General features: G+C 39.9%; 1 protein-coding gene across 2 annotated transcripts in view; it reads right to left on the minus strand.

Annotated features, from left to right (window-relative positions):
• Window positions 1-8614, minus strand: part of CEP152 (centrosomal protein 152) — an 81712-nt gene extending 73098 nt beyond the window's left edge. For both annotated transcript variants that reach the window (XM_081048332.1, XM_081048331.1), the window contains exons 1-2: window positions 8447-8614; window positions 3242-3335 (exon numbers count right to left, since the gene is read on the minus strand). In XM_081048332.1, the coding sequence (XP_080904458.1) occupies window positions 3242-3328 (87 nt within the window). In that variant the 5' untranslated portion in view covers window positions 3329-3335; window positions 8447-8614. The remainder of the gene's footprint in view (window positions 1-3241; window positions 3336-8446) is intronic.
• Window positions 8615-13600: the final 4986 nt, after the last annotated feature.

A 13600-nucleotide genomic window follows, 5' to 3' on the forward strand; every position in this document is an offset into this window, starting at 1 on the left:
AAAATGGTCCCAAAGGAGCTCACCGATGAACAAAAGCAAAGGAGAGTCAAAGTTTGCCAAGACATTTTGGAGAGGCAAGACAATGTTTTAAGCCATGTTATCACTGGTGATGAAACATGGGTGTACTAATATGACCCTGAAACAAAGCATCAAAGTGTACAATGGAAGTCAGCCAATTCTCCATGACCAAAAATGTTCTGTCAGTCCAAATCAAGAGTCAAAACGATGTTGCTAAACTTTTCTGATATCAGAGGGATAATTCATTATGAATTTATACCAACTAGACAAGCAGTTAACCAAGTTTACTATTTGAAAGTGCTGATAAGGCTGCGTGAAAAAGTTAGATGAAAATGACTTGAACTTTTCGCCAACAATTCATGGCTCTTGAATCACGACAATGCACCAGCTCACATGGCACTGTCTGTGAGGGAGTTTTTAGCCAGTAAACAAATAACTGTATTGGAACATCCTCCCTACTCACCTGATCTGGCCCCCAATGACTTCTTTCTTTACCTGAAGATAAAGGAAATATTGAAAGGAAGACATTTGGATGACATTCAGGACATCAAGGGTAATCAGACGACAGCTCTGATGGCCATTCTGGAAAAAGAGTTCCCAAATTGCTTTGAAGCGTGGACTAGGCGCCGGCGTCGGTGCATAGCTTCCCAAGGGGAGTACTTCAAAGGTGACCGTGGTGATATTTGGCAATGAGGTATGTAGCAGTTTTTCTAGGATGAGTTCGCGAACTTAATTGTCTGACCTCATAAGTGACCTGAATACGAAGTGATTCACTAAGAAGAGAAAGCCATATGCATTCCCTTACTGCTAACACTTATAACCCAGCTGACAATCCCAAAGATAACAACTAGAAAGGCAAGAAAAGATCTCTCATGGCTATGAACTGCTCTGCTATTATAGGGTTAGGGAGACTGAGGAGGTTTGAAAAAGCTTGTGGATATGCAAAAAAACTTAGGTTTGATCAGCCAATTTGTCATTTTAACTTGCAATGACCATATATATATATATATATATATATATATATACATATATATATATATATATATATATATGGATTTTTATGAATTCTGAATTTTGTTGCTGAAAATCTGAAACTCTCCAGCCTCTGACTTCACTTCTTCCCTGGAAGCAATTTTTTAAAACAATGTAGAAACACTTTTTATTAACATAAACCATAATCACCATGTTAGAGTCAAGTTAGCTATGTGTTCTTTTCTTCCACTCTGCTTGAAACACTCATTCTTAGATACTTCACCTCTTAAAAGCTCTTTTGCCCCTGGAAATTCCCTACTCAGCACACATTCTATCAAAACATGATTCCAATGGCTCTTTTCTATATTATCTAGAATTAACTGCTCCTTAACTAATAACCCCTTTATAACTTTCAACACACCATACACTTAGCAGTAAGTTCTCTCTAATACCCCACCCGTCACTCTAATACCTTTTCCAATGAAAAAAAATCACCTATCAGATTATTTTTTCTTTTTCTTTAAAGTCAACTGTAGTAATTACTGAAACTTATCCTCTCAAAAATCCCAGTAGCTAAATTCCAGCAAACCATCCAAAGCCAATGGGGTCATGAATACCTCATGCTGTGAGTTCACAGAGTAACAGAAAATCCTCATCCCCATCTTTGCCACAATTGTTGTGAAGGACCCTGTCAAAATCTGGAAACCCTGGCCAGGGTCACAAAATCCAAGGTCCTCAGAGACCTGGCAGAGAATTTACAAGAGTGAAGCTTGTACATCCAAATGCATAAGCCCGTGTCTGTGTGAGAGGTGGGACAGTGGCCAGCTGGGAAAGGAGAGCCACTTCTCAGCTCCAGCCTGCCTGCTGCCATGTGCGGGCACAAGCCACATGTGGCCAGGGCTTAGGATGTCTCAAGAGAAGATGGAAGCACTGGACTGTTACATGAAATTTTCTAGTCTTTAAATATAGATTCAAGTTTTTAAAAACAATGCGCAACCAAACAATACACGTCTATGGACAAAACCCACTGAGTTGCCCCTACCTTGGCTCCACTTCCAGTGACATAGAAATGGACCCTATCCCTTGCTTCCTATTGATACTAATGGTCCACAGTAACTATTAAAAAGTATTTTTTACATATTAGAAAATGGGTTATATCTAGGATAGTCTCAGTCCAAAAGAAGCCTGTTTTCATAATCAAGAAATTTGACTCAAGGTAAAAACAATCCTAACAAGTAAATTGACTTCCACTAATGGCTACTATTCCAGTTGCCACTGCGTACTGAATAGTTACTATTCAAGAATTCTGTCAAGAATTCTGTTAAACATTATATATATATATATATATATATATATATATATATATATATATATGTATATATATATGTATATAATCTCCTCTTACTCCTTTTTTCCATTAGTCTACTCACCACACAGCATTCAGAAAGATCTTTCAAAAATATGATCAGATATCACTTCCTTGCTTAAAATTCTCCACTGGCTTCCCATTGCTCTTAGAATAAACTACAAACGTCTTACCATGACATACCACAATCTGGCCCCAGCCCACCTCTTTGCCCCATCTCCACCACTTACCCCTTTCTCATACAATCCCAACAATACCGCCTTCCGGCTATTCTGCAGATACACAGAGTCTCTTCCCAACTTCCGGGTTTTACACTCATTGGTGTCTTGGTCTAAATATTCTTCCTCCGGCATCTGCATGGCTTTTCCTTCTCATAAGTCTTAACTTAAACATTTCCTCCTTCAAGAGAACTTCCATCACCAGTTCCCTACCAGTTGCTTTAACATCACCCAATTTGTCTCCTTATCATTGATCAGTGCTGAATTATCACTCATTTAAATTACTTTATTCATATGTCTACTTGTTTATGATCGGCTTCCACTAGGATATAAGCTACCCAAAGCAAAGAACCTTGCCACACTTGGTCAAGGCCGTGTGCCAAGCAACTAGAACCCTCTGCCTCCAAAGCCAGTTACTACCGCCTAAATGAAAAGAATCTAACCATTTATCTGATGGCGTTATTCACAGTTGTGTTTTATTCTTGTCTCAAAAAAGGAAGCATTCCCCTCATCCACCTTTGAAAAGTCCAAATGCCGATCAGGTTTTAGGGGTTAAAAAAAAATTGCAAATTCCTTCAAAATGACACAAGAAGACATAATTTTGATCAGGAGATAAAATTGTTTAAGACTGGGTTTAGAGTTGTTTGTTTTTTTCTCGGCAACTCACCTCTATTTCTCTTTCATAGTCTTCTCTGTCATATTCTTCATCCTCGTTTTGTGTCGGAAGGGCCACGCTGCCAAAGTCTAATGACATGGTCTGCCTGCAGGAAGAGAAAGATGCTTGGTTTTCGAAATATCCCCCAAATCTTGCAAGACCAAACTATACAATAGATGTCATACATGAAAACAGACAACAGCAGCCAGGAAGAAGACACACACAACTCATGTATGACAAATAGTTAGGACTTCACATGTAAAGAGAGTTCTGTCAAACTAACCGATTCACAGAAAACAGCCATATGATAGCAATTCATGGCGGGGAAAAACGCAAAAAGCTACTCGACTTACAACTAGACCTTTCTCGTGGTCTGGAAAACACAACTTAAAACAATAAGATTTTTGTCCACACAGAAAAACAAGATAATAAGCCACTAGAAATGTGCCAAAACATGAAAATTTTAAGACGGTGCTCAAAGTTTCTCATTTGATGTCTTCAATACAGCACAGCTGTTATCCTCCACAATTTGCTTCATCCATTGAATGTCACAAATCCAAATTTCATGTTTTACAAAAAGAGAGCTACAAAATCCTGAGTTAATGATTGCCACCCAAAAACCATTTAGAATCTGGTCAACTCCATACAGCTTGATAAAATCAGGTTCTAGCAAAAAAAAAAAAAAAAAAACCCTCAGGAAAAACAGAAGTGAAGGCTGTGAGGCTGTACCACTGTGGAGTTCCAAAAGCAACAGCAAGCGTTCCCTGGAGAATGGTAACTGCTGTGGCAGAAGCAACAGCAGGAAATGGGTTTTCAAGTGCTTACAGTCAAAAGGCTGCTGATGATTTGAATTACACTTAGGGATCATGACACTACACAGACACTGCTCAGAATTTCAAAGCTCTGACCAAAAAAAAAAAAGTAGGCGGGCGTCATCAATTACCCAGCCTGATACTGCCCTCCGTTCAGTCCCCTGGTCTGCAAGCCAGTGAAATGCACTTTGATGTGAGCCTGAGCCACAGCTCATTCGCTACACTTTTCAGCCTCCAAAATGTCATTAAATTGGACGTAAAATAAGCAGCATAGACCCAGCCAGCCAAAAGCATTTTACCAGAAAGGACTCGACTCCCTCATGTTAACGTTTGAGAACTATGATCATGCACGTTGGTGCAAGCCAATAGCTCTATAGCAAAGGATATTCCACTTCGTCAGATCTAAGGCACCCTGGATTGTATGCCACAGTTCCATTTGTACCACTAAGAAAAGATGTGGCCAGTTAAATTATGACATGGCATTAATGTTAAAATGCAGCCTGCCTTGGTGGATGTTAAAATGTAAAAAGAAAATGTGCACGGTAGAATAGGTGCAATACGGTGTTACAGATGAACACAAATGTGACTTCGAATGATGAAATCCCCATATGCCCAGTTTTTGTTTTTCAAGGACTGAAGTACATTTCTTGGCCAAACTCTAATTTGCAGCCCACCTTTTTTTATCCTTTGCTCTCTGGTCCCTACACCTAACTCATCCCTTTCAAATCTATCATCTCAGACTCCTTGCATCAACAGTAAACCCTTCTGACCTCTGCTTCTTGAACCAGAACTGCTCCTTGCTGTTTCTGTCCCAGGGCTAAAAAGAGGAAGGGACATGTGCACTTTTTCACTGAAAGGGAAAATATATAAGCTTGGGGAAATCTGAACCTTTTCTCCATCCAGCAGCTACAAGTACCCTCTTGTATACCGGCATAAGATGAGATCTGACTATGATAAAGCATCTATAATATAGCTGAAATGATGAGGGGAAAATACACGAGCTCATGTCTCTGGGGTTTTTTCACTAATGGAAGTGAACATCAAGTCTATGGAACCTATAGATAATGAAAACACTAGACCATTTAAATCCTGGCTCCCTAAAAAAAATGAGATTAAGTTGGACCTTAAAGATATCCCTGGATTCTCTAGGCATGAATAGTCTTTCCTGCCTCTGAGTCTTATAGTATTCTCCACCTCTTCTTGCATTTTACAGTTAAAGCCAGAAAATGGAATTTGGGTTAATTTCTCCTTTATGAGGTAAAGGAAGGGAGGGTGTTTATTTCAGTCTTTCACTAACCTGCCACCAATTTCTGTTGAATATTGAAAAAGAACACTAAGATAGAGAATAATGAATTCTACGAGGTATTTTCATTTTTAAGCAAAGAGAATGTAAAAGACCAAAGTGTATCTTTCCTTGAATGCCATTTTAAATTCAAACGATGTCATTAAAGAAGAAATCTGAAAATATCTGCAGGCCAAAATTTCTCTCCACTGGGGAAGAAAAGATACAAACAGGTTTTCCTTCTGAAAAGTACAAACTACCAGAGACCTTAAGAAACTATTTTAGGCATAACGGGAAATTTGATAAACTTACTGTGGTTTAAAAAAAAAAGGACTAAAAGGATAATTAATATTTTAACTATAATTTAAAATAAAAGCTAATGTTTTTCTTCAACCTATTAATCACTACTAATTACACTGCTGTCAGAGACTTTACTATACTATTCAGAACAATAAGCGATTTAAAAAAAAAAAAATAGCAACACAGAAACTCAGAAGCCATAAAGGAAAACCTCGACGGAAACTTAACCATGATAAAATAAAGTTTGTATATGGCAAAAAAACAACATTAATAAGTTAAATGCTATGTATGGAAAAATACATCACTAACAAAGTCAAAAGATAAAATAATAATAATGAGAAAAATATTTGCAAAACATGTGACAAAGTACTAATACGGTATACAATTCTCACAAAGAAATAATAAGAAAAAAACCAATTTAAAAATGGGCACCTGACATGACAATTCATTAAAAGAAAAATATGTAAATGCCCAAATTAACTTGAAAAAATGCTTATGCTCATCCAGAATTCAAAGTGCCATTTAAACAATGAAAAATGATTTTCAACCAGTAAATTAAAAACAAACAAACAAACAAAAACTCAGCAACACCTAGTGGTGCCCCTTTTATAGGAAACAGGCATCCTCATGAGTTGCTGGTGAAAGCATGAACTATCAATATTAATATTGATATTAACATTATGCTGTAAAAACATTTGCCCAATTTAAAGTACTTTCGAATACATTTAACAATATGATGCCACTAATAAAAATAATTAAATATTTGTATATTTATTGACTGACCATTAAAAACATCAAGACACAGAATAAGTGTACAATAGGCTTATTTTAATAGCAAGCTAGTTAATACTTTCTTGACAGATACCTTTTTCTGAACCTATTAACAAGACTATGTTCTGTCCTTTACACTCAGATCGAAAGGGCTCAGCCTCAGCAATCATGTTGTTCCTGGTTATGCTGTCTTTGCCCTCCTTGCAAAGAGAAGAAAGACCAGTGGGTGTTTAGTTTGACAAAACATTCAAAATCAAAAGTAGCATTGTTTTTGTTTCGTCTAATAGCCTGCAGGCACTCTGAAGGCAGAAATTAAATGTCTCCCCTACCCTTTGCACATGGTAGGCACCCAACAAATTTGGTGAATGAATATAATACATTTGTGATGTCCTATATGGATTCATTATTTCAATAAAATTTTACTGGGCACCTACTGTATGCCAGGTTATACCACAGATGTAGCTAAGACTTGGTACCAGCCATGGGGAGCTAACAGTCCCTTAGGGAAACAATGATATAAATTAATAGTTACAATGATACATTGTAATAAATTGTGTGATAGAGAAAAGTCCCATAGCAAATATTAACTTTGCCTAAAAAGAAAGGAAGGTTGAGAGAAGTTTCACAGAAAGACTTAATTAGAAATAGATCCTAAAGGATACAATACAGCCTGTAAGTAGTTAAGAATGAGGGCACTCATTCAGACAACCTGGGTGCAATTCTGGCTCTTCCATTTATCAGCTGTGCAACTTTGAGCAAACTGTTTCCATTTCTTCATTAATAAAATGAGGGTAAAAACAATAACTACCTCAAAGACTGGCTATGAGGATTCATAAGATAAAGCATATAAAGTGCTTAGCACTGTACACCAACCCATATTTTTTAGTTTAGTTATTATTATGACATTATTACTGATGAATGGGGATCTGCCAGCTACAAAACAGGTTAAAGGAACAAAGAGCATTCAGTATATCTGAGAAAAGGTAAATGTGCAGCCTGTGGGAAACCTTATTTCAAATAATGCCACCCCCTTCAAGGTGACCTCCCAATCCAGTTCCCCCATGGAATTAATAACTCTTTTGCACTTTTGGTCTATATATCGTACTTTTCTTATGATTTCAATTTCAGCCTCTCATTTAGTTGAACGCACTCACCTATCTAGGGAGTGCATATAAATTGTCATGCATTGTGAAGGATATGGAGAAATTCAGCTTAAATCACACTCAAATCCATGACTACAACTGAAAAGGTTAAGTGCCACAAAAGAGGTTGATAAGTGCCCTGAGAGTTAGTAAATTCTACTTACTTGCCTACATGCTAGCTTCTTTTCTAGAATGGGAATAGTCTGAGCACACCAGCGTGTTTTAGACTTGCAATAGCAAGCCTAGGAAGCCTATCCATTCATTCAACAATTATTTACCAAGCACTGTTCAAGATTACAAAGATTAACAGGGCTTGGTGGAGGGAAAGAAAATAAACATACGCAAATGATGACAATAATCCGTGGTAAGTGCTAACGACAGCAGCTTGGACAAATCGATTCAGGATGCCCAGAGGATGCCGCGAGTGGGCACCCACAGGCTGCACGAATGAATAAATCAAGGGCCTTACCAAGGAACTCCATTTGGCGTCAACTACTGCACAACAAATAGGTACCGGGAAGCCAAAGCTGCAGAGCCCAGGATGCCCGGGGCTGCTGGCTGGGGCTGCCAGCGTCACAGGCACTCGTTCAACACACGAGTACAGAGAACCCACTGTGAGCCAGGCGAAGCGCAAGGGTGACCACGGGGGTGTCCCAAGGGTAGGGTCTCAGGGCTACCCCAGAAGCCTTGAAGAGGCGGAAAGGGCCTCTCAGATGTCACTGCTAAGTAGGATCTTGGGGTCTCGATGACACTTCAAAGTCAAACACTGAGTCCTGCAACCCTCGAGCCGTCTGCCAGCGGGATTTGGGGAGGGGGTGATCAGCCCCCCTGGAAGCCTCAGCCAGAATCCCGAGGACCCCCGCATCCCCTGTAACTCCACCCCCAAGCCCAGCCGCGAAGCGAAACTCACCAGAGGCTGCGGATGCTGTCACCGTGGGGAAACCCTAGCCCCGATCGAAGACCAACTTCTAGCAAACCCCCTCACCCTAGCTCTAATCTGCTAGCTCCTTCCTAGTCACAACCGCACTTCGGAGCCCTGAAGGCATTGAGGAGCAGCTGCCTCCTCCAATCGCCGGCCAGAGGCTCGTCTAGTGGGCGGGGCCATGCAGGGGCGGGGTGGGGTGTGGAGGCGAAAGTCTCCGCCTTGCCCGTGCTTGGTTGAGAAGTCCTCTTGCACTTACAAATGTGCGGCTGTTTGAAAGCGGGCGCCAGAGGCGGCGGGAAGCTCCTCCTGTGCGCCCATTGGGGGATTCGTAAGCCAATTACAAGAGAGTTGACTCTGGAGAGGGCGGGTTTATCAGTTGCCTAGAGAAACCCAAGCGCTTTGCCTGCTGCCTTTGGCGAAGATGAGCCGGCCATGCCCGAGCCTCTTGCCCGTTCCCGCACCACCTGGTGCCGGAGACTGGGGCGGTGACTCGTGCCTCCTGTGCTGGCAACTTCTTAACCCCAGCACAGAGAATCCTTCACTTCCCCATCGAACTCTTACGTTGGAAATTTTTGCATTTGCCCTTCTGATTCTCTAAAGTGCCTGCCTCTCCATCACCTAAACAGCTTAGGTGTTGTTTTACTTTGTCTTCTTAATTACTTGGTCACGCCTTGTTTGAATTTGTGTTTCTTTAATTACTGATTAGATGGCACATTTTCGCACAAGTTTATTCACGACTTGAATTTCGAGTGTGAGTGTTCTTGTCATTTAGGTATATGTCAGCCTGTCCCTTAAGACAGCACTGCCCAGTCTGCAGCAAAGCCCGTTACGGTATATACCTTCCATGGTTAAAAGGGTTCCAGTGGCTATCAAGGAATTGGTAGCAGCAGATTCACATATCCTTTTAACCTTTTTCCATATATACTAGCATGGAGTCAAATAATTGTTCAAGGCTCTTCATAACCTGGCTAGTTTTCCTCTGCTACCTCACCATCCCGCACCTGTGATACCTACAATGACCCCTATAACTCCATAAATTAGCATAAGTCTCTGGCGCATAATAGGTACTCAATCCATAGCAGCAGAGTGAGTAAAATCACTGGCTGAGCTGCCTATGGTTCCCACAGTGCTTTTGTTTTGCTGGAGGTATTTCTTTCACCTGTATTACCCTATCTTACTTCCCCACCTACTCAGTCTTGAAGATAAGTGAGCACCTCCTTGAAGCCTTTTATGACACACATATCCCTCCTTTGGCAGAAATAATCTTTCCCACCTTTGTACACAGTGCACATATCCTATTATAGTTCTTACTATCTACTATAATTAGTTGTGTGTTGGTTTCACTCAAGCCAATGTTAAAATCTTAAGGTTCTTATTTTGCTTCTTTGTTTCATGGCCCCTGGTAGGCACTCAAAACAAATTTGTTAAATGAGTAAATGAATGAACAAATAATGAAGGATTTTTGTGCCAGCAAAAGCAAACAAAGGCATTCAGGTACACAGCAGTTGTTGAAACCTGAGCCAAGGTATCTGTTAATGAGAACTAAGCTTAGGGATTTTTCGTATCTCACTGAAGTCCATCAACAAGCTGTTTGCAGCGTCCTGTACTAAGGGTTAAGATGGAATGCTACAGCGAGAATGCTAAGTGATACCTGCCCTCAAACAACTGCTTTTTAAAGGGATGAAAACATAAAAGATGTAAGTTGCGGGGAGCACATGAGGAGGCAGTGTTTATAATCCCTTACGCAGTGCTTTAGAATTTGGTAAGTTTTTTCACAGACACTAGTCCATTTGGTCCTCACAACAGCCAGGTGGACTGTTATTATATAATACCTAGGATAGGTATTAGTATCTCATTTTACAGTGGAAGAAACTGACAAAAAAAATTAAGTGACTTGTCCATGTTGACACTGCTAATGTGAGACAAAGAGGGAATTTGAACCCAGTTCCTATGCCTCCAAATCTAGAGCTTGTAACTACATATAAAACATTAGGCTTAAGCACCTAAGTCACAAAAGATGCTAAATAAAGAATTGGAGTCCCTTGCTTCTAAAAATGGATTTGAGTGGAGTTATGAATATACTGTAATAAACTTTTCTTGACTGCCTATGCTATTTAATTCCTGGCCTCGGTGCTTGAATACAAAGTGTGAGGCAGGACCCCTACCCCTACCTAGGCAGCTACACACACTCTATTTGGGGTGCAAGATGCTTACATAAAAAGACAAACAAGAAACAAAAATAGTTTGCTACCTGTGCTGTGAGTAGAATAGGCAATAATTAAGGGAGCAAGTGAATATCTAATGAAGGATCTATCAGGGAAGGTTGCTAGAGGAAGAGTCAATAGGAAGTTTGATTCACATGAGTGATTGCAATGTGAAGGCCAAAACAACAAAAGTGAAGGATTCTGATATATAGAGGTAAGATTGGAGAAGTAGGCAGGAAGAAGGTAGCCAGTAGAAGAGCTTGAAGCCTAGAGTGGGAAAGGCATTCTACAGAGGTAAGGTATGAGGCACACAAGGAATGAACATGTCCAGAGAAACATAAGCAGAGGTATTCTGGGGTAATAAAGACAAATGTCGGGGAAAAGAGAGAAACTCCCTAACACCTGGTATGCTGAACAAGAGATTACTTGTGGAATGCCTTGCATTTTTTAAATAGACACACCTAGGAGCTAGGAAGGACGCTACCTGTACCAGACTTGTTTACATTTCAAATGGAAATATCATATTGTTGATGAGATGTGGTCCCTCCTATTAAGAAGTATTTGACACTTTCTCTTTGGTATAAAACTATCAGGTCAAAGCAATGCCATCATGAAATGAGAAATGCTATCCTCAAAAGAGCACTGAACTTAAAGATGATCCAAGTTCAAGTTCCAGCTCTCCTACCTGCTGGCTTTTGTCCACACAATTGCTTTAACCTCTCTGAGCCTCAAAGTCCCAATCTGAAAATAGAAAAGACTCTCCAAATATCATCCACGGCAGACTGGTAGGACTGAAGGCTCTTCCTGATGGACCATTAAATGATACAAACATGCAAGTCATCTCTTCAGTTATCATGGAAAAATAACTTGCAATTGTATAGGCTTTTTATCTTTACATACAGCTAAGGTTTACGTTTAGGAATCTACCAACTAAGGTATTAGGGGTTACTAATGTTTAGAATTCATAAATTAAAATGAGCACATTATTCAAGTTCACCGAGAAAGGTTATTCGTCATTTCTGTGCACAGCATTGCAAAGCTCCTGCTCATATACACTTGAAGATAATTAAAATTCCCACTTTGGGGAGAAGGATGTTAATAGTGATAAACTTACTTAAGTTTTTTGAATAATTTATGAGGCAGTATTTGGAGATATAAAAATCGTATGATTGAGATCATATTCTTCTTTTAAAAATAAATAATTCCTATTTTTCCTCTCCAGCTCTTTCTTGTTGAGTTACTTTTTCCCTACCAAAAAAAAAAAAGGGGGGTGGTGGTTGGGGGATGAAATGTATGTGGAATGGTAGGTCTTTTGCATCTTCAATAGTCTTTGGCCAGAAACATATGAGAACCAATTGCCTGGATTTAATATTTAGGATTTTCAGTCATGATGAGTTTTTAAATCAGAAAACCAGTAAAAGCTCCGAAGAGGTGATGATGACCATTTAACAAAGATACAGTTCTACAGAAATTATATTTGAACATGGAATGCACACCCTCCCAAAGGCCACTCCACTTACGTTTCTTGAAACATTCTGATTAGAAAGGAAAGAAATACACAAACAAGATTTAAATTAGTATGTATTTTAAATGCTTCTATAACACGTTCAATACATATTGACAAAATACAACATAATATAATCATACCATTCATAGAAATATTACAGGATTTAAATTTTAATGGATTTGAACAAATAGACAGCATAGTGCAGTAATGGGACACATGTTTAAAGTTGTCTGAACTTCTTCTGTTTTAGGTCAGGTTCTTCACAGAAGTGAACCATGGGATGAAAATTTGGGTGCAAATGATTTATTAAGGAAGGGCTACCTGGAGAAAGCTGTCAAAGGGTGAGGAAGCACATCAGGGAAGGGGCAGTGCCTTTGGGGGAGGGGGCGTCTTTGGGAGAGAGGTGCCCACCCAGCCTGGCTCACAGGGAGTTCTGCAGGGTAATCAGGATGGGGCAAGGGAGCTGGGCTTTCCCACTCCTGCACCAGTGATGGCGGCAGGAGATAGAAAAAGGAAGCCTACAGGTGCCTCTGACTCAAAGCAGCTCCCCTAGCCTGAGGCTGTCCTCAGAATGAACAGAGTCACTGGGCAGGCAGTTAGGAGCAAAACACACAGAGGCCAAAGGAGGGGCATACAGATAGGGTTCCAGGGATCCAGTGGGGTCTGGGGGAGCTTGACCGTGTCTCCAACGACATATGCGTTTGCCATCCTTTGATCTTATTAGCATTTCTCTGGAGATGATATTATGCATTTCCATTTGAGGCCTTCATGAAGGCCTCTCATGCAGATCATCCCCTCCTAGTCCCAGCATAATGGAACCAGGAGCGCCAAAATGACCCTACCATCATATTCTGTGGATTTAGTATATTCAGGGAAACTGCCAAGAGTTAAAAAGTAGCCAGCTTCCTAAAATCTTTTGACATATCTCAGTTTCACCTCCAACATTTTTTTAACTAATTTTTTTATTCTGAGAAAACTGCAGATTCACATGATGTTGCAAGAAATAATACAGGGAGATCTCCTGTCAGCTTTACCCAGTTTCTACCAATAATAACATCCTGCAAAACTATAGTACAACATCACAACAAGGATATCCACATCAATACAGTCAAGATTCAGAACAATTCCATTACAAAAGGAACCCTCATGTTGCCCTTTTATAACTATGTCCACTTCCCTCCTTCCTACTTATCCCCTAATCTGTTGTCCTTAACCCCTACTCTGTTCTCCGTTTCCATAATTTTATCACTTCAAGAATGTTATATAAATGTAGTTCGACCGTGTATGAACTTTTGGGATTAGCTTTTTTGCTATGCATAATCCTCTGGAGATTCATCCAAGTTTTTGTAACAGTACCTCATATCTTTTTATTGCTGAGTACTATTCCATGGTATAGATGTACCATAGTGTGTTTCCAGTTGTAGGTCC

This window comes from Rhinolophus hipposideros (genome assembly GCF_964194185.1).
Source record: "Rhinolophus hipposideros genome assembly, chromosome: 5".
In the NCBI taxonomy this organism is placed as follows: Eukaryota; Metazoa; Chordata; class Mammalia; order Chiroptera; family Rhinolophidae; genus Rhinolophus; species Rhinolophus hipposideros.